Below are 25,448 nucleotides of genomic sequence, written 5' to 3' on the forward strand. Positions count from 1 at the left end.
ACCTGGACTTTTGAAATCTTTGAAATTTTAAAAAATGAAAAAAAAGTTTTTTTTTAAATTATATTGAATTATATCTGCGTGCTTATACTTTCCATCATTTGCATATTTTGCACAGAGAATTGGCAGCTATTCAGTAATCCAATGTATTATATTTTGAAACAAAGGGGAACTATTTTAATGTTTTATTGAAACATTGTATTGGTTTTATTCTTTTAGTTTCCTATTTATACATTGTGTTGAATATGGTATGTTTTCTATGTTCATGGTTGCAACCACATGGTGTAGTGCGTATCTGTCACTTTAAAAACACAAGAAAATAGAGAAAAAAATGTAACACACTATTTAAGCCTATCAAGCACTGTACAGCGCGTCATGTGAACAAGATCCCTAGAGGATCGAAACGCGTCAGGCGAGTGCGAGGATGCAAGGGGAAGCATCAATAAAGTAACTTTGCACGTACCTGTGGTCCGTCCTCCAGTGGTGTCCAAACGCCGTAAACTTTGGAGTTCAGCGCATATATATATACATATATATATATATATATATACCGAATCCTCCTTCCGAAGTACCAGCCGGTACTACCAAAAGACACGGACACTCTGATGCTGGTTCAAATTCTCATGCTCGATTTATTTGTTAAACAAAATTCTGGTTCAGACGCGTTTCGACCGACACAGCGGTCTTGATCACATGATATATATATACATACATATATATATTCACTGAAAAAAACATAGGTTTCAGGGGCGCTATAGTTAGCTGGACTTTTCACTCGTACAAAACCATTGAAATTCCTCCGTTATAGTTAGTTCAGCTAACTATAACTTGCGCGCCCGCAATGCACTGCTGATGACATCACATATTACATCACTCATGACATGGTCAGTAACATCACTCATGACATCACTGATGACATCACTCATGACATCATCCAGTGAATGTGTGTTTTTCTGAAAATTACATATGTTTTATATATGTATATCTCAAGGTCGATGGAAGAATAAATGGGTATACAAGTGTCTAAATGGATGATTTGTTTTTGAAAAATTGATTGTATAAGTGTCTGATTAAGTGTATCTTAGTGAATACATGGCTTAGTGAGTAATGTTTAAATATGTAAATATCTGTATCAGTCTCTCACTTTGTGTATAAGTGGCTGCATGGGTTGGTGAGTAGCTACATGAGTGTCTATATAGGTTATTAGTTGGTTTTTTGAGTATCAGTTCGAGTGTCGGAGTGTCTGTATGGTTCGGTGGGGGTATTACGTAGTGCATAGGTGCATGAATGAGTGACTCACTGTTTGTATGTGTTGAAGACAGCATGTGTGCAGGACTGTATGGGTGGATGAGTGTGTGCATGGGTGTGTTAGTGAGTGAATGACTGTCTCAATAGTGTCTTTATGAGTAACTACATATGTTTTAAACTAGTATATGTGACTATTGGTGTATATAAGTGAGTATATGTGAGAGTGAGAGATTGAAAGAGTTCCTGTATGAATAAGTATGTGTTTCTATAAGTGTTTGTTTAAAAGACTAAGTATGTGTAAGTTTCTGTAGAAGTAAGTGTGGTGGTGTGTGTATAACTGTATATGCAAGTAAATGGATGTTTGATTCTTTATTAGCATGAGTGACTATGTATGTGAGTAACTATGGATTTGTGTAACAGGATGTATAGGTGTATGAGTACATATGATGAGTGAGTACATGTATGAGTGACTGTATAGGACTGTTGGTGTGAATGAGTGGATGTGTATGTGGATCTTAGAATTACTGAATAGGTTGTTGTAACTGGTATTGGTATGTCCATTGTTTTGAAAATTTTTGTTTCTATTTTTGAATGTGTGTATCAAAGGTTATATTAGGGGGAGAGGAGGTCTGCCACTCTATCACAAGGATGATGCCATCAGTGATGTCATCAGTGATGTCATTTGAGATGTCATCAGTGATGTCTTGAGTGATGTCACTGACCATGTCATGAGTAATGTAATATGTGACGTCATCAGCAGTGCATTGCAGGCGCGCGAGTTATAGTTAGCTGAACTAACTATAACGGGGGAATTTCAATGGTTTTGAACGAGTGAAAAGTCCAGCTAACTATAACGCCCCTGAAACCTATGGTTTTTTTCAGTGAATTTCTAAGGTTTTTTAAATGCTAATTCCTAACTATAACGTGCCTGAAACCAATGGTTTTTTGAGTGAATTTCAAAGGTTTTTTAAATGCTAATTTCTAACTATGCCTACAGAGATAGGACATGTGAAGAAAGAAGAAAAAAAGCACAGAAAGAAAAAAAAGAAATGCAGAAAGAAGCAACAGAAGTCCTCAAAGACGAAGAAAAGTGCAGGAAGAAGCATAACGTACAGAAAGAACAAACAGAAGAGCAGAAAGGAGCCTTGTTGCAAAATCATCCTGTACCCTCAACTTTTTCAGACGGATACTGGTGGTAACTGAGTCTGACTAACCAGTCCTAGAGCCAGTGCTATGTTAAAAGACACTCAGAATACAGTGAAAACACCTACATACACTAGGGAACACTATGCATTGGGGTCCCCCTGTGATTAGCATGACCTCCTCGGTAAGCCCCTAGTATATAATACGGCAGGGGATTAAAACTACCTCTTAAAATGCGCCACAGGGCGTGTTTGCACACGTCACCTCAGGCCCCGTCCCCTCCCTTCACCACTGTGTAAACGTGCCCTGTGGTCGTTCTAAGTTGAGAGATTAAGTCCCCTTGAATCCTGAGTGTCCCTAGGGTCCAACTAGACCACTAGGTACCTCCAGTAAGCTCCACAGAGCTGCGTTGCAGAGAGGTGTAAAAAGTGGCACGGCCTGGACCATTTCTCTGCAACGCAGCTCAGTGGTGCTTACTGGAAGCACCTGGTGGGCTAGTTAGCCCCCAGGGGCCCTCAGGATTGAAGGGGAATTATTTCCCCAACTTAAAACGTGCCATAGGGCGTGTTTGCACACGTCACCTCAGGCCCCGTCCCCTCCCTTCCCCACTGTGTAAACACGCCCTGTGGCCGTTTTTTAAGTTGGAAGATTAAGTCCCCTTGAATCCCGAGGGTCCCTAGGGGCAAAATAGCCCACTAGGTACGTCCAGTAAGCGCCATTGCAGAGAGGTGTAAAAAGGGGCACGGCCTGCACCACCTCTCTGCAACGCAGAGCAGTGGCGCTTACTGGAAGCACCTGGTGGGCTAGTTGGCCCCCAGGGTCCCTCAGGATTGAAAGGGAATTATTTCCCCAACTTAAAACACGCCACAGGGTGTGTTTGCACACGTCACCTCAGGCCCCGTCCCCTTCCTTCACCACTGTGTAAACGTGCCCTGTGGCCGTTCTAAATTGAGAGATTAAGTCCCCTTGAATCCTAAGGGTCCCTAGGGTCAAAATAGCCCACTAGGCACCTCCAGTAAGCGCCACAGAGCTGCGTTGCATAGAGATGTAAAAAGGGGCATGGCCTCAGAACACCTGTCTGCAAAGCAGCTCCCTGGCGCATACTGAAGATACCTGTTGGGCTAGTTGGCCCTCAGGGACCCTCCGTATTGAAGGGGAATTAATTCCCCAACTTACAACTGGCCAGGGGCCGCGTTTGCAGAGTGCTGCAGGGAGGGGTACAAAAGGGGGTGGTGATGGACGGAGCATCAGAACCAATCAAACACTCACACCCAGTCAACAGATCTGGGTTTGATCCATCACCGTTCTTTGACCCACTCTGCCACCCCAGTTCAGACATGGCCATATGCAAATCAGTCTGACCCTGTGCCTCATGGGAACAGTCCAGCCCGAACTGCCAAGCCATGCCTTCCCTGGACCGGAAACAAGCTTCCTAGGACCGGTTTCTGGCATTTCAGTCGTCTTCAGCCAGGCTTGCTTGAATCCAGTGGCAAAGTGAGCAAGGGACTCACGTCTGAGCATACCCTGCCAACTTATGGCGAACAAAGCGGTACAAAAGGGGTGGTGATGGACGGAGCATCAGAACCAATCAAACACTCACACCCAGTCAACAGATCTGGGTTTGATCCATCACCGTTCTTTGACCCACTCTGCCACCCCAGTTCAGACATGGCCATATGCAAATCAGTCTGACCCTGTGCCTCATGGGAACAGTCCTGCCCAAACTGCCAAGCCATGCCTTCCCTGGACCGGAAACAAGCTTCCTAGGACCGGTTTCTGGCATTTCAGCCGTCTTCAGCCAGGCTTGCTTGAATCCAGTGGCAAAGTGAGCAAGGGACTCACGTCTGAGCATACCCTGCCAACTTATGGCGAACAAAGCGGTACAAAAGTGGGTGGTGATGGACGGAGCATGGGAGGGGGCGTAGCCTCCGGCGCGATGCCGGTGTTTTATTTTTTTAAGAAGGAGGGCTGTGTGGCAACCCTTCTTTTTCTAATTTATTGGCCCTGGGGACCCCATCCCCTAGGGCCTGCACCCTAATTATTTTTTTTGAAAAAAATTAATTTGGCCCTCCCAAGGCCTTAATCGGCCCCGGGGACCCCAACCCCTGGTTCATGGACTTTTTTTTTTTTTTTTCATTCTTTAGGAGGGGGGCTTCGTTGCCCCCCTCCTCAGGCCACTTATGGCCCCGGGGACCCCATCCCCTGGGGCCGTCCTTGGTGTTTTATTATTTAAAAAAAATATATATTTATAGAAACACCTAGGACATGCTGGACAAACCGTATGTACCTATCACCATGACGATTTGCGTGATATTCATTAAAAGGTGACTATGCATACAATGAATCCACGTGGAATGTATTTACACCGCTAGTGAAGCTCTGACGTGTCTGACGCCCTACCGTGCCTAATCCCGGCGCCCCCGCCGGTGGGTACTCTCCAAGTAGACACCTTTGTCGTTTATTTATACAAACATGGGTAGCTATTGACGGACACATTTAATACACACGCACACCAAGCCATTCAAAGGGGATTCGACAAAAATTCAAACAAACTATGCAAGAAACCCCCCTCACGGTAAATAAAACACACATCCACCGCCGGATGTGTAATACTTTTTATTTTACTCTCTGGAAAGGAGACAAACCTCACTTGAGAGTCACAGCGTGCTTCTGGCTGAGCCCAATGCTGTGTTACACCCACCAGTGCCCGCCTAGTGCCACACACCTCTGTGTTGTATTCCACCAGCTAGTGCGTATGCTATGACACTCTCTAGCCCATGTGCACTGTAACACCACCCCGTGAATATGTCATGCCACACTTGCCTTCGCACGGGTTATATTGCCCTATCTAACGTGCCTACCTCGATGCCTATGTTATAACGCACAGCGCTATGCCATACATATTACAATCTGGGATCCATATCTTTGTCACAGTGCATTTGCAATGTTACACTCCCCAGCACATATTTTATATTACAACTTTAGAGACTAGTTAGGTTACACAACACTGCCCTGTGCATATTACACTCCAAGGCGCATATCGCATAGCACGCGCTAGTGCCTGTGCTATCTCGCGCTCTCCAATGAGTCTGTCATTGCGCACAATGTATTGCATATTATATTTCACGCCCCGGTTCATCTTATATCACACTTTTTGGTGCATAGTTTATACCATATACTATATCTAGTTTTCATTTTCAATCGTGCTCTCAGGACTATGTTCTATATAACACCTACCCTTTTCACAGGCATTACATTTTGCGATGGGGGGGTGGAGGGTCAGGGGGTGTTTCTGCCAAGTGAGCCCGGAGTCACAGTCACAAACGTCCTCTTCTTCCTGAATAAAAGTGAGATTATGCCACATACTTGTTCATATTTTAAGTAGTTCGCACAGACACACATTTTAAAAAACAATAAAGTTCCTAATACCCACCTTCTCTGAACAGTTAGCTTGCTGCCCCATCCACCTCCTCCCTATCCTCTGTTGTCTGAATCCATGGACTAGCCTCCTCCCTCCTGCCATGCATGGTCTGATGTGCTGCCACTGCCCTCCATTTAGCATGATGTACCAGTCCACTCCTCCTGCCCTCCATTGCCCAATTCTATGGCCCATCATTGACCTCCTGCTTAGCCTCTGTGCTTAGCTTGCTGCCCCTATTCTCCTTCCCCCTGCCCTCCGATGTCTTTGTGCATGCCCCTGCTCCATCCTTTTTGCCCACCATGTTCCATGGACCTGCCACTCCTATCTACTCTGAGTGTTCTGTTGAGCTGCCACTCCCCTCCCACCTGCCTAGCATTGTCAGATGACTGTAACCTGTCCCTGCCACCTTCACCCTGCCTGTCCACATGCCATGCCCCTATCCCCTTCCTCCTGTCCTCCATGGTCCATTTTACTGCCACACCCTTCTGCCCTCCCTGGTCTGTTGTGCTGCAACTGCTCCTCCTGCCTGCCCCGTGCGGTCTGTTGTGAGGCCCCTTCCCCTGAACTCTCTTGTCTGTGCCCAGGGCCTGACCCTGCCTTCTATCCTCCATGGTCCTTTGTGCATGCCCCTGCACCCTCCTTCTTGCCCATCATAGCCATTGTGCTGCCACTAACCCTCCTGCTTGCCATGCATGATCTTCTGTGCTGCCATGGCCCCTCCCACCTTCCCTGTGTGGTCAGCTAGCTGCCCCTGACCCCCTCCCACCTTCCCTCCATGCTCTGTGTGTATGCCATCATAGTCTCATTGTTGCTCTCCATGGTGTGTCTTGTTTCTAGTGCCCATCCTGCCTGACCTCCATGGTCATCTTGCTGCTCCTGCCCTGCCCCCTTGCCCCCAGCCCTCTGTTTCCATGTGCAGACCCCTATTCCCTCCCTCCTGACTTGTCTGTTCCATTGTAATGCCCCTAATCCGTCCCTCCTGCCCTTTATGGTCTGTTATGCTGCAGCTTTCTCTCCGGTCTGTCCATTATGGTCAGCTAGCTACCATTGCCTCTTTCCCCTCTGTTCTCTGTTGTCCATGTGCATGATCCTGTCCCCTCCCTATTGCTTTCTATGGATTGTTGTGCTGCACTCCCGTCCCGAATGCGCGGTGTGGTGTATTGTGCTGCTGCAAACCCTGATGCCTGCCCTGTAAGGTCAGTTTGGTGCACCTCTATATGTCCCTCCTGTCCTCTGTTATCCGAGTCCATGTCCCTACCCCAATTCCTCCTGCCTACCATGATCCAATGTACCATACTTGTGAACATTTTGAACTTGGTAAGAGGGAGATTTTGAAAAAAAACTGGGGTATTGATTTTCCACTTTGAGTTACATTGAAAAAGAGGAGATTGTAGACAGGAGATAGATCAAATAAAGCCCATTTGAGCTTAAAAACATTGGACGTTTCCTGGCTGAAACGGGTGTGTTGGCATGTATGGTTGTACTACCACTGCCTCCTCCTTCTACCCACAATGGTCTATTATATTGCCACAGCCTCTCTTGCCAGTCCCGTATTGTTGGTTTGTTGCCACTGCCCCCCTTTCCACTGACCTCCATAGTCTGTTGTGCTGCCACTGCCCTTCCTGCCTGCCCAGTGTGGTCAAATTGCTGCCTCTGCACTCTCCTACCTGCCTTCAATTTTCAGAGTCCGCGCCCCTGGCCTCTGCCTCTCAACAGTATCCCAATGAACAACTAGATTGTTAACATTCTATATTTATTACAAAAGTGTGGAACGCCTGACATCATCTTGATGTAATCAAAACTGTAATACCTAGAGCATTTCCTTTAGAAATTACATATATGAGAGGGTCTTATTTGCATCAAAATTATGGTTAGTGCTCTAAAAAACTAAAATGAGGACATATTTTCTGAGTTTTCAAATAGCGACAAAGAACTTTTAAATTATTTGTAATCTTTGTTTTTTTATCCAGTTGACCATTTGATTAAATGTTTCACCTAGGGGAGAGGATGTGGTGTTACTTCCAGAGCTGCAGACTTTGCAACTGGGGAACCAGGTTGGAGTTTATGCTTCAAAGCAACATTCTATGATTCTGGTCAAATCACTTAATCTCCCCATGTCTACAACCAAAATGAATTTGATCTTGTGTGATGTAACCAATGCTCATGTAAAGCACTCCAATACCTGACAAGTCTGCACTATATAAAACTGAAAATACACAAAAAATAAGTGTTTTGCACACTTCTGTCATTGGGCTACATGTGGGCTACATCTGGGTGATATTTGTGCTGCATTTGGGCTCTTTTGTCTAAGGTTACCATCTTGGGAGATTTATTTGTTATGAAGTTTCCTAATTTCCTCATTAATGCAGTCTCCTCAGTAGGAAATGCTTTCAGGTTTTTTACTTTGATTCCATCAAGAAGGTATTCAGATATATCACACATTTGCCATAAATTCTGAATGTTAGCACTCTGGTTGCTCATTAGATCACTGTAGTAAAGCTACTGCTCACCACGGAAGTCTGCTGCTGATATTCAAAGTGCATGTTTCAGTCTGCATGTCAGAATTTTTTTATGAAATAGAAGAGGATTTGAGAAGTCACAATGTGCCCTAATTTTTCTTTCTGCGGCACTAATCATAATTTCTATGGCAAAATGGACCCCCTCATTTTGTTCCTTTGTAAATTAAATGTTTTAAGTGTTACCACTTTATTCCAATCAAGATGGCTTCAGGTGCAATACGTTTGTCATAGGTACGACTGTTAGCGATCTAGTTGTTCTTTAGAACACTCTGGGAAGTTGCAGTAGAACAAAGGAATCAACTGACAGTCTCTGCCCTTGTTGGATGTACATGTTTTACTGAGAATCTCAGACTTCATTCTCACATGACTGAGAAAGATAATGTGAATTTACGGAAAATATGCTCGGTTTAGCTTATAGATCACCTTCCAAACCTCTGTGGGAAAAGCATGAGAAAATAGTTTTCTCTCAAACATGATTCATGATATCACAGCAGAAGGCTTTTTCACATGGTAAAGTCACCTTCGAACACACCACAATTCCTAAAATGAGTATGGTACCATCAACAAATGATTTATAATGTAACTAAAGTCTTAAAACTTCTATTAACTGCAATGCTTTTTAATGAGGTGCTATCATGTATATTGGTCCCAAGATGGCTGCCAACACTTCTTGGATGAAGTACTGACAGCCAATCAGATTTCACGATGAGATGTGTGGTTAGGCTCCGCCCAGATATATTTATCTTTTTAACTCTAATTTTCTCAGGAACTACTGAACGGACTTACACAATTTAAGCAAAAGGCACGAGTATGAACTGAGGACTACCTCTTTGCCAAATATGGTGTAATTCTGTTCAGCAGTTCGGGCTATAGCCCCGTCAACAGGCCCTATGGGAAAATGGATGGGGAAAACGTGTTTTGGGACCCCCCTTTTTTCTCTGCCCCTGCTTGACGAATCACCGTGAAATTCTCAGGATAGGAGCGTACCGGAGCTGGCCAAAAGTTTGGAAAAGTTTGCGAAGATTCGTCAATCGGCACCAATGTTATTCCAAATAGAACGCTGCGGATTTCCTATGGAAAATAGGTCCTAACTATAATATATATATATATATCTGTTTGTAACCTTATGCTGAAAATATATATATATATATATATTCCCAAATGGTAACACTGGTCGATCATTTTGGTTTTAGACTTTTCCAACTAAAGAAGACATTTTCGCGATATTTACTACTAGTAATTCGAGCCCTCGTGGGTTTTATAAATGTGATTGTTGCCTTAGGATTGCAGGTCCATTGCATGTCCTTTAATAAGCCTTCAAAGAGGCGATGTGTCTACATTAAAGGGAGTGGGTAATAAAGTGAGTGCCTTAAAGCTGGACACTCGGAGATCAGTTTGGCAGTCTTCTCCCTAGGATGAAAGGACAAACTACCAAGGTCAGTTCCTACCACCTATGCCTTGGTGTTAGGTTTGTAGAGAAGAGGAGCATGGATAATAATACCGGCAATGAATAAGGTCAGCTTTATCACTACAGAAAGCTGGCCCACGCTCATCTACTCAAGGAACTACATTTGCCACGAAACATAAACTTGATTGAAGGGAATGGAGGAAGGAGAGGATGTCAAGGTAAGTGTGTAGTTGGTAGCAAATTGCTTTTACCAAGATATTAGAAATAGTGGGCATAAAAGAGCCCGACTTTTAGAGATGTTAATTGGTATTGTAATTGCATTTATATAGCGCTTACTACCCCTGATGAGGCGTTGAAGTGCTTTTTCGGCGAGTAGCACGCTACTCCGGGACCCATAGAGGATTAGTGTTGATTTAGTATAGTGAAACATGCAAGTAAATATTTAAGGGGTGGATAGGTTAGTCAGTTATTTGAATTCGGAAGGATAGCAGAAGGATGGAAGAGGATAAAAAAGGTTTGTATTTATATAGCGCCTGTTACCCCTGATGGGGTGTTGAAGCACGCTACTCCGGAAACCCATAACGGATTAGTGCTGAATTAGTATGGTGAAATATGAAAGTGATTTGAGTGGTGAATATTAGTCAGTTATTTGGAGTGAGAAGGATAGCGGAGGGATAAAAGGGGAAGAAAGGTTTGCATTCATGTAGCACCTGTTACCCCTGATGGGTGTTGAAGCGCTTTTATGGCAAGTAGGGCGCTCCTCCAGAGCCCCTAAAGGATTAGTGTTGAAAATTAGCAAAGTGAAATATGAAGTAATTTGAGTGGTGGATATGTTATCCAGTTATTTGGATAGAGAAGGGTTGGTTGTTGGATAGAAGAGGGAAAGAGGTTTGTATTTATATAGCGCTTGCTAACCCTCTATGGGGTTTTGAAGCGCTTTATTGGCGAGTAGCACGCTACTCTGGAACCCATAAGAATTAGTGTTGAATTAGTATGGTGAAACATGAAAGTAATTTGAGTGGTGGATATGTTAGTCAGTTATTTGGATTGAGAAGGGTTGAGGAGGGGTAGAGAAGGGGAAAAGGTTTGCATTTATATAGCACTGGTAACCCCGACAGGGCGCCAAAACGCTTCACTGGCGAGCAGCACGCTGCTCTGGAACCCATAAAGGACTAGTGGTGAACCAGCACAGTGGAATATGGAATTCGAGAAGTGAACAGGCCAGTCTGCCACTTTGACCGAAAAGGACAGTGGAGGGATAGAAGAGTGAAGGATTTTTTTGAGGTCATAGCAGCAGGAGGAGGCCTCTGGATGAGCAAAAAGGGCTCTTCGAGAGGAAGAGTCAGAGGGAAGAGCCCAGAAAGGCCTGCCCCAGGGGATCGGCACAGCAAAAGAGGCGCCAGATGATGCAAGGAGGGGCAGAGCAGGAGAGAGCCCAGAAAGGGCCACACTGGGGATCACAGCAGTGGCACGGGGTCCGGAATAAACGAGAGAGCGGATGCAGAGGGCAAACATACAGATCCATAAGTACACCGAAAGTACATAGATGCATAAAGGAGGCAAGTACATGCAGATCAAAGACACCGACAGAGGCATAGGACGAGAAACATGGTAGTGCACTGGACATGCCTCTTCAGGAAAAAAGTAACAGACACACAGATCCAAGCCCATGGAAGGTACACAGATGCACAATGGAAGCAAGTACATGTAGACCAAAGATGATTTTATTTATTTTCAACAACATAACCGTTCTACATGTTTATACAAAGCAACACACAAAGACAGGCACAGATCTATAGCGAAAACAAATGCTCACATATAGAGGGACACGCTGCAAACCTCTGCCCGCGCACGGTGGCCACGTGGGGAAGAGCCAACTCCCGAGCAGCTCCCTGAAGACAAGGCGGCCGTCGGCCGATCCCACGCGGGGGGGGGGGGGGGGGTTGCAAAGAGTTCCACAGTAGTGTTTTTTTAAGATACATCCCAGTTATTGGTTGACTTTAATGACTTTCCTTCCCTGTTTAAAAGGAGGAGAAAATATAGCTGGCATTCTTAGTTTCTTGAAATGCTCAATTTTGGGTCAGTTTAAGCGTCTGTGATTTAAGTCTTCACTGTTAGCTGTTATTTCCCAATTCCCCAAAATTACATATTCGGAATTCATTTATTTTCATTTTGGTAACGTTAAATCAAGATTACTTTCTGTAGCCATCGAAGATCTGAAACGAAACAATGTGTGAGGGCTGTGCTTCTCCCACCTTTGTCTGTGTTCCTCGCTCACCCCCTTGCATAGGGCAGATACTGAGTGTTGTAATGTTTCCTTTCACCCTCCTGCAGTTTGTGAACATGTTTTTTCTGCTGGCTGCAGTCTACTACTTGTTTCTGCCAAGCATCTACGTCGTCATGGCCATCATCGTGTACGAGGGGCTTCTTGGGGGAGCTGGCTATGTCAACACGTTCAACAACATTTCCCAGAAGGTGAGAAATTGGGGGTGGAGAGAGCCATGCTTTGGATGTATTCTGCTTTAAGGACATGAGGGGGAGGATCATTGTCCATCATATAACTAATGATCAGCATTGTTAGCGTTTTCTTGTTATGTCACAGCTTGCTGGTCCTTTTTTCAAGCTGTAAAATCACAGTGCCCTCGTTATCACAGCATCCATATAACTCCGGGAAAGCATGTAGTCACAGTGACCTCTCTATGTTACAAATTGACACCTTTTTGAATATTGAAATTGGTGAATGTATTTATTCAGTAGGGAGTTTTATAAAGAGCTACGCTTTTCCTATCGGTTACGGTGACATTCAAATTTGGCATGGGGTCACGAGGTCAGCAAAAAGTTAGCTTCTTTAACATTCTGGAAGGGGCAAGGTACGGTGTCTGCTGGGTCACAGAATACTTGGTGTTTCATGAAAGTCTTTTGTGTTATTGCTTCAGTAACATACTGTGAAGGTGTGATCCTACAGCATCTCCTAGGTCACTGCTTGCTTATTGTTGATACAATTGAAGCCACAGTTCTAGCAATGTCACAGTCTTGCTCCTCCTCCTTTTGCACCATCTAGGCTTCTAGACTCTTCCTTCGTTTGTAAGGACTTTCTCCCCTTACATTACTGTCTGTTTATGGAATGTTCTGCTCAGGCTGTGAATCAAATTCGACCCTACTTACATCACTGCCTTCCCTTGGATGTGGTTCCTTGCCTTTCTCCTTCCTTTAATTTCCATCTTCAGACATCTCCCGTCCCCATCCCTACACACACACTGTTCAGCACTTAAAGCGGCTCTACTGCATATGGTGATTTAGAAATCACCTTTAAATAAGTAAATATTAGAATTGCAGAAAAGTGTAATGCCACTGTACATTCTGTATAGCATCTCACTAAGTAATCTTGAATAATATGAAGACAGAATACCTGTTAGGCAAGAGCTTGCTTACCATTCAAGCCAGTAGCAGACGTTGGTTTAACAAATATGGCAGAAATCTTCCAGCGTTTGAATGAAATATTTATTTCATGCCTGTTGTAGTGGAGAGGTGTGGCTCACTGGTTAGAGGCGGCAGACCCGTAAGCAGAGAATCGGCCAGGGTTCAATTCCCGACGCGGCAGGGTCGTGGACCAGGGTCAAAACTGACTCGATAATTCTCGCCTCGGTACCTACTCTAACCAGGAACACACTCGGCAACTCTGGGCATTAAGCTTGCCTCATCTCTACAACAGCCCCCCACAGACGCCGGGGATGCCTGGTTTTACCTTGGAGATACCCAGAAAGGGACCATCTCACAGGGAAAGCCAGGACGGGTTCCCCAGCGGTCTTCAGCGCCAGGATACTCCATGGAGTCACAGTGCGCTTTACAAGTACACTTACATTTACATGTTGCTTCCAGCAAAGGGTCCATTCTATAAGCAGACAGATGTAAGGAGCAAGAAGTGTGAACTATTACTAGCCAGTGTCTCTTCTAAAAGAGATGTGATAGCACTTTTTAGGTTCAGCTTATAGCGGCAGCACGCATGCGCTGCTCGCTTTGCGAGGTATGCAGTATTCAGTATGGAGTGGAAGCTCTGTGAAAGCTCCACCCACTCTCTGACAATCTTTTTCATTGGCATGTGTCTTTGTTGTTCCTAAATGCTGCCTTCCAATTTGTTTTAGGCTTGTTAGTCCCTCCTTATGACGGCCATGTTGTCATTTGTATCCTTCCATTGCTACTGGCCCCTTAACTGCGAAGGTCCGTGCCTTCTTGCCGCAGTCCCGTTTGCAATGCCATAGGTCTCGCGTAAATGCGAGTCCTATTAAATTGCAAATGGTTGTTTATTGTTTCACAGTACCAGGGGAAGAGCACATTGGATGTCCAACTGTTGCCTAGTAACGAGTCCCGCCACACATGTCCTTCTTTTGTTTTGATATCTGTATGCTGTAGTCTCTTTTCCCTGTCCACGGCACTCTCTCACTGACAGCAGATCTGTGTGGCCCTGGTCTTTGACGTCATCGCGCTTGGCCTCTGGCTTCAGCTAGACATGGGAGCCACTGTAGCAAGTCGGGGAGATAAGCGCCTTAGTAGTGGCGGCCAAGGGCCAGCTGGGGCTGAGCAGGAGGAAGAGCCGCCCCTGCAAGCCATGCTGGTGGCGGATAGCTTCAGTCGGCACTTCAGCCCCTTGAGCAAGGACCGAGCTCGGGTCAGTGGAGCTGGGAAAGGATGATGCCAGGCACATATGGGTGGCGGGTACACAGGGCACTTTAGTAAAGTGGGAGAGCTGAGGCTAGAACTTTAGCTTAATGTGAGAGGGGCTGGGAGAAGTCAAGTCCTGGCGGGAGGAGCTGTGAGAGGCGCTGGAGAACCCACCCACCTGCCTGTAATAGATAAGGACTATTGCAAACGTAATCCTTAGGAGGTTGTAAGAGTTTGGGATTCGGCACCTGGTCTGTTTTAAAGCTGCTCGTTACACTACTAATCTATAAACTTCACGATGCTCAAACACAAGGGACGCTTTTGTTTGTCAGGGAAGCTTGCACTGCTGCCTACAATGTACCCATTCTGTGTGTTAGAGAACCTTGAGCTGCTAATGACCTATACCTCTACCGTGTGTTAGTGAAGTACTGTAAAGTCTGGCAACTTTCCTGTGATTGTTGTTGTGTTTACTTGTTTGCACTTGCAATTCTGTGTAGACTTCGGTGCCTTTCACTATTTGCACCTGAGAGTTTTTTTCTCTGTGGCGTGCATCGGTAGGTGGTACCTCACACATATTGTAACTGTGCAGGAGTTGTCTTCCAGCCACCAGGAGTAGTTTGAACGTTCTTGACTACATTCTTTACATACTTTTTAAGAGCATACACCTAAATTATTCTGACGCCAATACTTAAAATGTTTGATATGCTATGTTTTGACATTTTAATCCAGTAGGCCCAAAAGCACACACATTTACCTCATTTTCAATGACTGTATGATCCTCTTGATTTCTTGTTTGCTACAACTTCACACAAATAGACTGATACTTGTGTGAGTGTGCAAGATTTTAGGATAAACTAATGAAGATGCTCAGCCTTGTGCTTTGATCTCTCCCCTATAGTAAGATGTATGTATCTGGACGTGATTGCCATTTCAATGTTATGTTAATAGTTCTATTCAAACCTGCCTATATATTTGTAATTTACTCAGACATGCTGTCAAAATGCTTGTTTACCTGTGTTTTCAGTAATGTGGCAGCATAAAGTTATCAAGCATATATACTTAGTTAAGTAAATGCGAAAAGGGAGCGCTGACTCTGCCCTCAAACCTTTTGCGCTACATTAATTGATTTGAGTGCATTATCTTCATATAATCAAATGTCTTTGCCCCACGAAAGCTAGTTAAATTGATTACCCCTGCCACGTTTAATGATTTGCTGCTCATTGATTGTACAGCTCTTGCTCACTGTCCAAGTATATAACTTGGAATACCTCTAATGGTGAAATCTCCATTCCCCCCCCATCTTGCTCTTACGGATTGCATGATTATCCTATTGACTGCTGTCAAACCTACTTGTGACATCCCTGAGATTGCCTGCTTTGCACCTTTAACTGGAGGAGTGTTAGTCAAACAATCGATGATTATGCAGGTAAACGTATTCCTGGTTTGTTGGGAAGTGTAGGGGGGACGGTGTCCTTTCAGGTTACCCACAATCAAAATCCTGATTTGACCAGTAATATTTGGACAGGTGAACTGTTTAATCTCAGACAGCCAATGCCACGGAGTCAGATTAGACTGGAAACACAAATTCTACTTTTTTTTGTTGCTTTGGAGGATTAGCGTGGTATAGAGTATTTTTAAGCATGTTCATATGCTGCAACAGTTTATTTCAACAAATAACTAATTTGGCATTCCTGAAAGGTACTAATATTTACAGTAATTGATCTTCTGTCAACTAAATATCGGGTGTAATTTTGGAAGAATATCGGAGATTTATCTACGGCCCAGCACAGTCTAATTAAAGGAAGTAGGGACTAAAGCAAATCAATACACAAACTACACTTTAGATTCAGAGTTATAACAGCCAAGATTTTGACAGTAGGCTGAACTCCAGTGCAAAGTAGTAATTTTTGCCGTGTTGCTTGATATGTGGTCCACTAAGGTAGTTTAAAGGTTCATGGAGCCTTATTCCTATTGGGAATAGACAGTTTAGCTTGTGTGAAACTCATTAGGCATAAAAAGATCTGCACACATTTCCCCAGTTCTAAAAATCTCTAAATTGGCTGCCTTTTGAAGCAAGAATACAGCTAAAGATCGCCTGTCTGACTCACAAAGCTCTCCATCTCAAAACCCCCAAATACCTATGCCAAAATCTAGAACAATCTGGAGGTGGTAGACCCTCAAGAAGTGCTAACACCTTCCTTCTTAAACCACAGATATTTCGCAAAAAGAGAACTTGTCAAAGAGCTTTCTCTGACTCCGCTCCATGGATCTGGAACTCTCTCATTCCTGAAATTCGCAGACTCACCTCCATGGTTGCCTTCAAAATGGAAGTAAAAAGATTCCTTATGTGCAAGTTTTTACCCTAATTAGGCTCTTATCATTTGCTTGAAGATACTGGACTTATACCCTTATCTCTTGTACTGCTGTTTTATACCCCCTGACCTAATCTTTGCTTCCCCTCCCAGTCCCGCTATATAAATTTATATATTTTTTCTTCAACTATTGTACTGCTGTGTTGTAACCTTTGTAACTGTTTCCTTTGATATGTATTTGACGCCTTCCTAACCCTGACCATCCTTAATTGTGAAGTGCTCTGATATCCTTCGGGATCATGTTCGCGCTATATAAAACTTTATAAATAAAATAAATAAATACATTTAGACCCACCCCTACCTCCCCCGATTACGTACTCTATCTTCCTGGATTTACTTAAGCTTAGAAAAAAATATTTTTGCCCCAGAGAACTGCAAAGAGCTCCCACAAGACCCCCAATCTAGCAGATTGCTCCTCAAGTTGGTGGCAAGCTGAGACTCTTCCTCACTTAGGCAAATAAAATGTTCAGGTGATTTAAGGGAAAAAAGGTTTTAAAAATAAACCTGGATTCAAGATCATTATTCTTTCTCCGAATACGAACACTGTTCGAAAGTATTGACTTTTTGCAGTTGTTTTGACAAATGCTTGCATTGCCATTTTCTTTTACTTATTTCCATGTTCTTTGCAGAGTTCAGATGAACACCGAGAGTTTGCAATGAGCGCAGCCTGCGTCGCTGATACATTGGGGATCTCGCTGTCCGGGGTTGTGGCCATACCCGTGCACGGATACTTCTGTGGGCTTCTGTAGCAGCAAGGTAACCATGTCCACACCTTGCCCCTTCCACAGTACTGGTCAGTGATGCACTGTGTGCCTTATTAATGACAAAGCAGAAGAGACCTTTCTATGGATCAAGCATCAAGGAACTCAAGTAAAAAGCAGATATGTAACTTTAAGGTGATATGATACAAAGGCAAAACCTATTACTGAATTAAAAACACCACAAAGAGTTAAGAGTCAAGGTGACTGCAGGGAAATGTTCTATCTTTTCTGGTTCATTTGCTAAGACCCTCCTTCCCTAGGAATCGGTTCACCACCCTCAACAAATAGAATTTGGTCAGCCTCAAAGGTTTTCCTTACTCCTTTACTGGCTGATTGAATTTGGACAGACAACAGTGGCTATATATTACAGTTTATAGAGCTTCACCAGGCGCCTGGCCACGTTGTGTGAAATGGGCATTCCGGACTCAAAACGACTCTAAGTAAAAGGGGAAAGTGCTAAGGGTATAGTGAGTCCAATGTCCCGGGAGACGTGAAAATCACAGAATGTAAAATAAAGTTATTGATAATGTGACGTATGATGTTAGACTGACATACAGCTGCTAAAAATGATGTCGGCTAGACCTTTTACACTAAAGAATTCAAATTAAAACATTGCTTTTATAAAGATACATTGAGTTTCTATTAGAATATTGAACCAATAATAATTTCGACTTTGACCACCTAATTGTTGAAGATCAGTCTCCCAGTATGCAAATTTGCTGTTTTGGTACTACATGCAATAATAGGTAATAGATGAAGGAAAATCCACTTAGCATTTGATTTCCTTCGCGAGCCTTATCAAGTGTATCCATAGTCCAGTATATTATAGAACGGAGGGTAAAACTATTATTAAAATAGACTGCAGGTAATAATTCTTCGAGGGAAACTGCCCTTATCAGCAAAGCAGAAGAGCAGGGATAGAAGAAAATTGCTTACAAATACCACACACAAAACCGAAATGTTTACTGCACAATTTCTTTTTATTTTTTTATTTGTACAAAATTCATAAATTGAACTAAACGTTTGCAAAATGTGTGAGACCTATTAGAGAGTTGATTTCCTAATATTAATGTAGTGACCGGTAGATCACCCTCTTGATTGTGATGATGGCACACTGTGGAACCAACTGACAAACTGCTTCTGATAGATACTTCTAGCTGCAGATTCTGACCTTTTGATTTTACCCGGATGCCAGACAGGATTCATAATCTTTTTAGCAATTGCTCCGGCACACAGATAGGTGGCGCCATTTAACTCCGCAACTACTTCGCCCTGCCTCCAGAAGTGATGGCGTAGAGCCATATATAGGCACCACAATTGCACTGACATCAGTTTCTTTTTCTTTTTCAGATCCTTCGATGCAGATAACAGAACTCCACGCCTGAACTTCTGTCAGTGTTTTGCCAATCTCCAAAACAATGCTACTGTTAAAGATGCACCTTTGCTATACTCATGATAGACCTCCAGGTCGCAAGTGGTCTTCATACCTCACCAAAATCTTTACCAAAATCCCTATTCTTACCCCCCCACACACCTCCACCCTCCTCAAAAGAAAGTGCCTCTTTTGATGTGGTGGTATGTAGGGCATCAGAGATTTTGGAACTACAACTGCCTACAGTAGAAGATAAGGCAAATCTTTAGAATGAAATCCTGCAACCTAACCCTTCATCTTCAAAGCCTTTACTGATTTTCATTAAAACCTGGACAGACACTTGGGCTGCAGCGTGTGCGATGCCCTACTCTGTGCTGCTGGTAAGTCACCCCAAAGCTAGTCAGAATGGACCTTTTCTGGGTAACCAGGACTTATTTGTACTCCCTTCACAGGAAAGCCTTGTAGTGCAGGCTCTGGGCAGCAGATTGGGTCTCCATGCCATTCCCACTGCTCTGCCTTATAGAGCATCTAAACATATTGATGACTTTGGCAGCAGCGTGTTCTCATCCACCAGCTTGGCTGTATGACATTTGAATGCAGTCTGCCTATTAGGCAGATACACCCACTGGGGCGTGGTGAGTGAGATTGTGCCTGCCTTCCCCGACAAGTTTTGAAATACTTTTGCCCAGATGGTCCAAGGTAGACCGGATACAGCAAAATACATTTTGCAAGCTGGACTGGACACCACAGAGTGGCTAGGCCTTCTCATATGCAGTAGTATGGGTATTCGTTATCACACTTGAATGCATATCACGTTACTCTGGGGACGAACAGGCATTTCTCATGGACATGCCCTTTGATTGCTCAAGGTCTTTTGGAGACCTGGCCGATTCAGCACATGAGTGATTCAAAGATACAAATGCTACAACTTGCTCCTTTGGCTTTATATTTCTGGGCGGCCAGTTCCACCAAAAATACCAGAGGTTCCAGGCTTACTCCCTGGGCCTGGCCTAACTGATAGCCAGTGGCAGCTATCTCAGCCCATGCAAAAGTCCATGAACCCCACTGGGAGCAGATTGCTGACAGAGGATGGGGCAAAAAACAGCATGGTCAGTCCTAGGCTTCCTCTTCCCTACCTCCACCAAATGGTTCTGATTCCTCCTTTGCTAGTCATTTGCAGCTAGTGGGGGGCAGAATACATTTTTAGCCACCAAACAAGCATACAATTACCTTGAAACCAGTGGGCCCTGCAGATTCTCTGTCAATGTTGTGTCCCTCCCATTTTGTTAACCCCCCCGACCAGTTCGACCTGCTTTTGCCCAAACTTAGGGAGAACATGCCTCCATTCTTGCCAGAGAGGTTCTGCCATTACTGGCCAAAAGATCAATTAGTTGGATGCCCAAACAGGAGGGAAGCAGTTGGTGCTATTCCCCCCTGTTTTCTGGTACCCAAAGATGGTATTCTCAGCCTGATTTTGGATCTTCGGTTCCTGAATGCATTCCTTCGTAGGAACAAATTGAAGAAGCTAACCTTGGCCTAGGTCCACTTTGTTATATACGGCAGGCACTGGATTCTGTCTTCCGGCAGTCCCACAATGATTTCTTCCAGATCATCATGGGATAAGAACACTTTGAGGTTTGTGTTCTGCCATTTGGGCACCCTTCATCCCCATTTGTCTTCTCAAAGGTGATGGCAGTGGGTCGGGCCCATCCTCGAGGGTCAGGAATGCACATGTTCCCATACCTCAACAATTGGCTGTTGAAGGTGGGCATGTCACACTAAGTTTTGGACCACCTGCAATCAGTCATCTCGCTACTTTAATTCCTGGATTTGAGCCAAAATCCCACCTTCAGCTGATGTGGAGCATTACCTTTATAGGGCAGTTCTGCACATGGTGACGTTAAGTCTGACCGCAACTGCAGCAAGTCCACATATGATCCTGATATTTCAGGCTCAGTGTAGGTTTCCTGCCTGGAAGGGTCTGTTGCTTCTTAGTTTCCTGACCTTGCCTGTCCTTCTAGTGACTTATGTCCAGTGGAACCTGCACTTTCAATGGACTCAACATAAGAGGTGCCTCATGGACGTGTGTCAGATGAGACAACACTGAACTCTCAATGGTGGATAAAGGATGCCAGCCTGACGTGGCAGACCATTCTCCCTACCTCATGCAGAGTTTAAAATGGTAATGATTGCATCAGCTCTGGGGAGCAATGGCGGCCAGCACCGATCAGGGGTGGCGGGGGTGGGGGCGATGTAAAATAATAACGTGCCTTATCGCAGCTGCGTGTCTCCTCCACGTCAGGACTCATCCGAACAGGAACCAGGAAGCACCCATGCTCCCCTGACCAATCACAACGCTACAATGCAGCATTGTGATTGATCTGAGCCTTTGGTTTTGCGCTCTGATGGGGACTGGGGGCTTGGGCATTTTCTGCAAGCAGGCTGTAATGCAGCCTGCATGGAGAACATGTGCAGTGTGCATGACTGTTTGGTTGGCCCCAGAGGGCTGGCCAAACAGTCATTGCGCACTTGGCTTAAAACCAGTGGGATGATATTCCTCTACCTTAGTGGAGGAGCCGCCGGGGAGGCTACCTGGACAAGGTGGTGATCAGTGGCCTCTGGTGGAGCACAGGAACTACATCAACCTTCTTGATCTGCAAGCCATGCAGTACGCTCTCTAGGCATTTATACCTTCCTTCAAGATTAATCCTGTGCAAGTTGTGATGGAAAACACAACCACCATATGGTAGTGCGTCAGTGTGGGGTTGCAGATGCTGTGCCATGAAGTGCCACCACATGGTACAGCGGCAGTGTGGGGTTGCAGTTGCTGTGCCATGAAGTGCTGAAACTATGGTGCTAGTCGGCCCATTAGGGAATCTCGCTAACCATCTGACAGGATGCCACAGTGGCCGAGATTAGGAGACACCATCTAGCTGACCACAAATGGTATCTGCACCCGTCAGTAATTCAAGGCATCTTTGCCTAGTGCAGCATGCCTTGGGTAGATCTTTTTGCTACCATTGTGAACATTCACTGTCAAGCCTTTTGCATTCTAGGGTTTCTGCTTGAAGGCTCCCTGGGAGATGCACTCTACCTTCCCCTGACACCGGGCTCCTCAATATGTTTCCACCTCTACCAGAGAGTCTAGACAGACTGCTGGGCTCAATTGATCATGATGGCCCGATCTGGGCTTGAAGACTGTTCCTGTTTGGACAGCCGAGGCTGAGCATTTGCCCTCTTCTGTTTTTACTTCTGATTGATGACTTTCTCTCCCAGAAGCAGAGCACTTCATCTGAATCACTGCATCTTATACCTCCGTGTGTGGAGATCGAGCAGAAACAGTTGAGTGGTTTAGATATGACCGTGGAGGTGATGGATGTCATCCTGGCGGTGTGCCATCCGCACACAAAGTTGGTCTACTCTGTATGTTGGGCAAAGTTTGTAGCCTGGTGCAGACTGTGGGGGTAGTATGTTGCAGGCAAAACTTTCTGATCTACCTCTGTCAGTCTTGTCTTTGGCCCAGAAAGGCCCTGCCTTTGGCACTGTTAAAAGTTATTCGACGGTCTTCTCAGCCTTTCATCATTTACCTAATCAGCCATCTCTATTTAAGTCACCTATTGCAATGTGTTTTTTAAAACATTTTGTACTATTGATATGATGTAGTTGGGCCTTAACTTGGTTCTAACGTTATTGTACACGCCTTTAGAGGCAATACATTGCTATTTATTGAGAAATCTGACCAAGTGGGTTAGAAACTGTGTGGGTTTTCTGGTGTGAAGAAGTAGAAGGCAGACCAAAAGCAGACCTTATCCAGGTGGATTGTTCTCTGAATAAAAATGTGCTAAGTCTTCAAGCTCATTGTACTAGAGCTAAGGCCGCTACTATAACCTTAGCCAAGGGTGTTCCACCTCTGGACATCAGCCAGGTGGCTATGTGGGTGTCAGTTCACACCTTCACTAGGCATTACTGCCTAAATTTGCAAGTTTGTAGAGAGGCCATTTTCACGCTCAATTCTGCAGGATTCCCTAGTGTGAAGTCTCCACCACCTCCTTGAGAGGTACTGCTTTGGTAGCTATTCAAAAGTAAAAGAATCCGCATTTAGTAAGTATCCACCAGAAGAACAAGTTATTTATCTTCAATAATGATCGTTTTAGTGGATACTCTATGTATCCTCAGATTCCTCACTGCCTGCGTCCTCCTCCCTGTTCTGAGGAGTGGATTTCTAGGTTTTAATTCTGCAGTCAGGGTTTGCAATCTGTTACTGATTGTCTTTGTCAAAGGGCATGGAAATCTTGCAGGGGTGGCACCAATATACCCTTTTTTGGCATCACTTGCAGATGCAGACAAGGTCACTGCTTACTCCTAAGGCGTCATCTGTCGCATGCAGGAGCAATTGCTGAAACATTTCTCAATCCATTCTGGTTCCTTACACAACTAGGAATCTGCAGTTAGAAAACCACCAGAAAGAGCATGACTGAAGACAAATGCATCTTTCACTCAACTTGTCAGCTGTGTTTTCTTGAACAAACAAAGAATAAGTTTGGAACGTACGGTAAATATTCCCTTCTACTAGCTTTTCGACCACTCCTCCAAATTTACGTGATAAAAATCATAAAAGAAAAGGTTTTTTTCAAAGATCCTTACTCTAGAAACCTTGGAGAGTTCAGGGTGGTGTGACTAGAAAGGATCATCATTTTTCAACTTGAAATCACTTAAAATCAACCACAGTTTCTATAATCAGTGTATTATCTCCCATAATTAATTTCCATTGTGTCTATAAGCAGGCTTCTCCTTTTTCACGTCCCTTTTTTGACACTCTGGAACATTACAACTCATGCAGTGGCATTCAGCATCCGTAGCACTTAGGATACAGGTCAGCAACCTAGTTGCCAAAACAATGCAACACAGTGAGCCTTCATTTAATTGTCCACTTTTGCCTCAATAGTACCCCAAACAATACATCTTAAAGTGTTACTAAATTACAAGCAAAATGTCAACGGTCATGTTTACAATAGCAGTATTATGTAAGGAGGCCACTCTCTTGTAGTTGTTGGCGCGTATGCATAGGGCAAAAGAGGGTCTTTGACTTCATTCCATACCCTCCGACTCCACCCCATTCAATAATTACCATTTAGTGCGCTGTTCACTTGCATAATATTGCTTGAGTATTTGTTGGAATATGTTATTTAATACTTTGAAAATAGCTTTGTGTTTAAACAAGGTAAAATGATATTTTTTCACAAGTGCAGGCTGGATGGCATTCTTTTAAATTCCATTTAGGCAAATACACATTTGGTCAGTTAAAATAGAAACACTGTTTCAGGCTTACCAGATCCATCCAGTTTTGCATAGTGATGTTTCAACAATATTTACTGTGGGAATTAATGAACACTGTTTTTTTCTCAGGCATAATTAAGAAATATGTGGAAACTTTAGTAAACTTCTGTATTGCTGAACCTAAATTATTCTAAATGTAATAATTTTAATTAAAACTTTAAATGAAAATTACTTATTTTGCTTTTTAATTACTCGTGTAGTCAACTAATTGAATGTTCTTCTTTTTCTTTATTTATCTGTAGACCATGCTCACTGCAATAAAGTATTGTGATCTTTAGAAACATTTCATATCGGCCTTAGCTACTCTCTGAAGGCGTCTTGATTCAGGAGTTGTTTGTTGAGTGAGTGTTAGTTTCAGGCATTCTTTGAGGCCACCATAATACATATATATATCAATTCCACAATCCAGAAACCATGCGGATCGCGCATTAATCAGGAACAGACCACTCCATGAGTAAGATGAAAATAAAGTGCTTTTAATCCTCAAATGACAGCAGCATGATGCGTTTCGACCGGGAAACCTGGTCTTGATCACATGACATGGCCAAAGACCATAGAGTTTAAATACAGTGAAGTTGATCGCTAATGCTCCACCCACTAAGTAGTAGACATTGAGAAAATACTGACGGTAAAAACAGAACCTTCAATAGGATTCCAACTGCCAAAAAAGGAAAGCTACATAGTCAGAACCATTCCAATACAGAAATAATCATTATTTGAATGTAAGTACATTGAAATAAATATATATATATTGAGCAGAATATTTTCCTTTTCATTAATCAGGTCTACCAGCAGACCCGGGGCGTCGCCATGGGGGCCTGCTTCTCCCCCAGTTACTCATGTTTACACATGGGACTGTGGGAGGAGCGGGTCCTGATGGGCGAGGTCAAGGATATCATGGTGGAACATGCTGTTATGTACTTAAGGTTTATTGATGATTTGATTTTTATTTGGAAAGGATCGGAACAGAGTGCACAGGCATTCGTGGATAAACTTAATAGCAATTGCTTAAATTAGCAATTTACATCAGCTATAAGTAAGAATTCTGCGTATTTTCGTGATGTGGAGTTATATGTGGAGAACAGTAAATTGGTTACAAAACTATATAGAAAGCCCACTGCTGGGAACACAAATTTTTCATGCCTCTAGTTACCATCCGCAGCACTTAATTCGCAGCATCCCGTATGGCGAGATGCTGCGTATACGACGGG

At 43.9% G+C, this 25,448-nt stretch overlaps 1 protein-coding gene across 2 annotated transcripts in view; it reads left to right on the forward strand.

The window, feature by feature from the left end:
* Window positions 1-24,408, forward strand: part of CLN3 (CLN3 lysosomal/endosomal transmembrane protein, battenin) — a 550,496-nt gene extending 526,088 nt beyond the window's left edge. For both annotated transcript variants that reach the window (XM_085618893.1, XM_085618894.1), the window contains 3 exons: window positions 12,071-12,211; window positions 17,397-17,523; window positions 18,879-24,408. In XM_085618893.1, coding sequence (XP_085475019.1) covers window positions 12,071-12,211; window positions 17,397-17,516 — 261 coding nt within the window. In that variant the 3' untranslated portion in view covers window positions 17,517-17,523; window positions 18,879-24,408. The remainder of the gene's footprint in view (window positions 1-12,070; window positions 12,212-17,396; window positions 17,524-18,878) is intronic.
* Window positions 24,409-25,448: the final 1,040 nt, after the last annotated feature.

Source organism: Triturus cristatus, chromosome 7 (assembly GCF_964204655.1).
Source record: "Triturus cristatus chromosome 7, aTriCri1.1, whole genome shotgun sequence".
Lineage (NCBI taxonomy): Eukaryota > Metazoa > Chordata > Amphibia > Caudata > Salamandridae > Triturus > Triturus cristatus.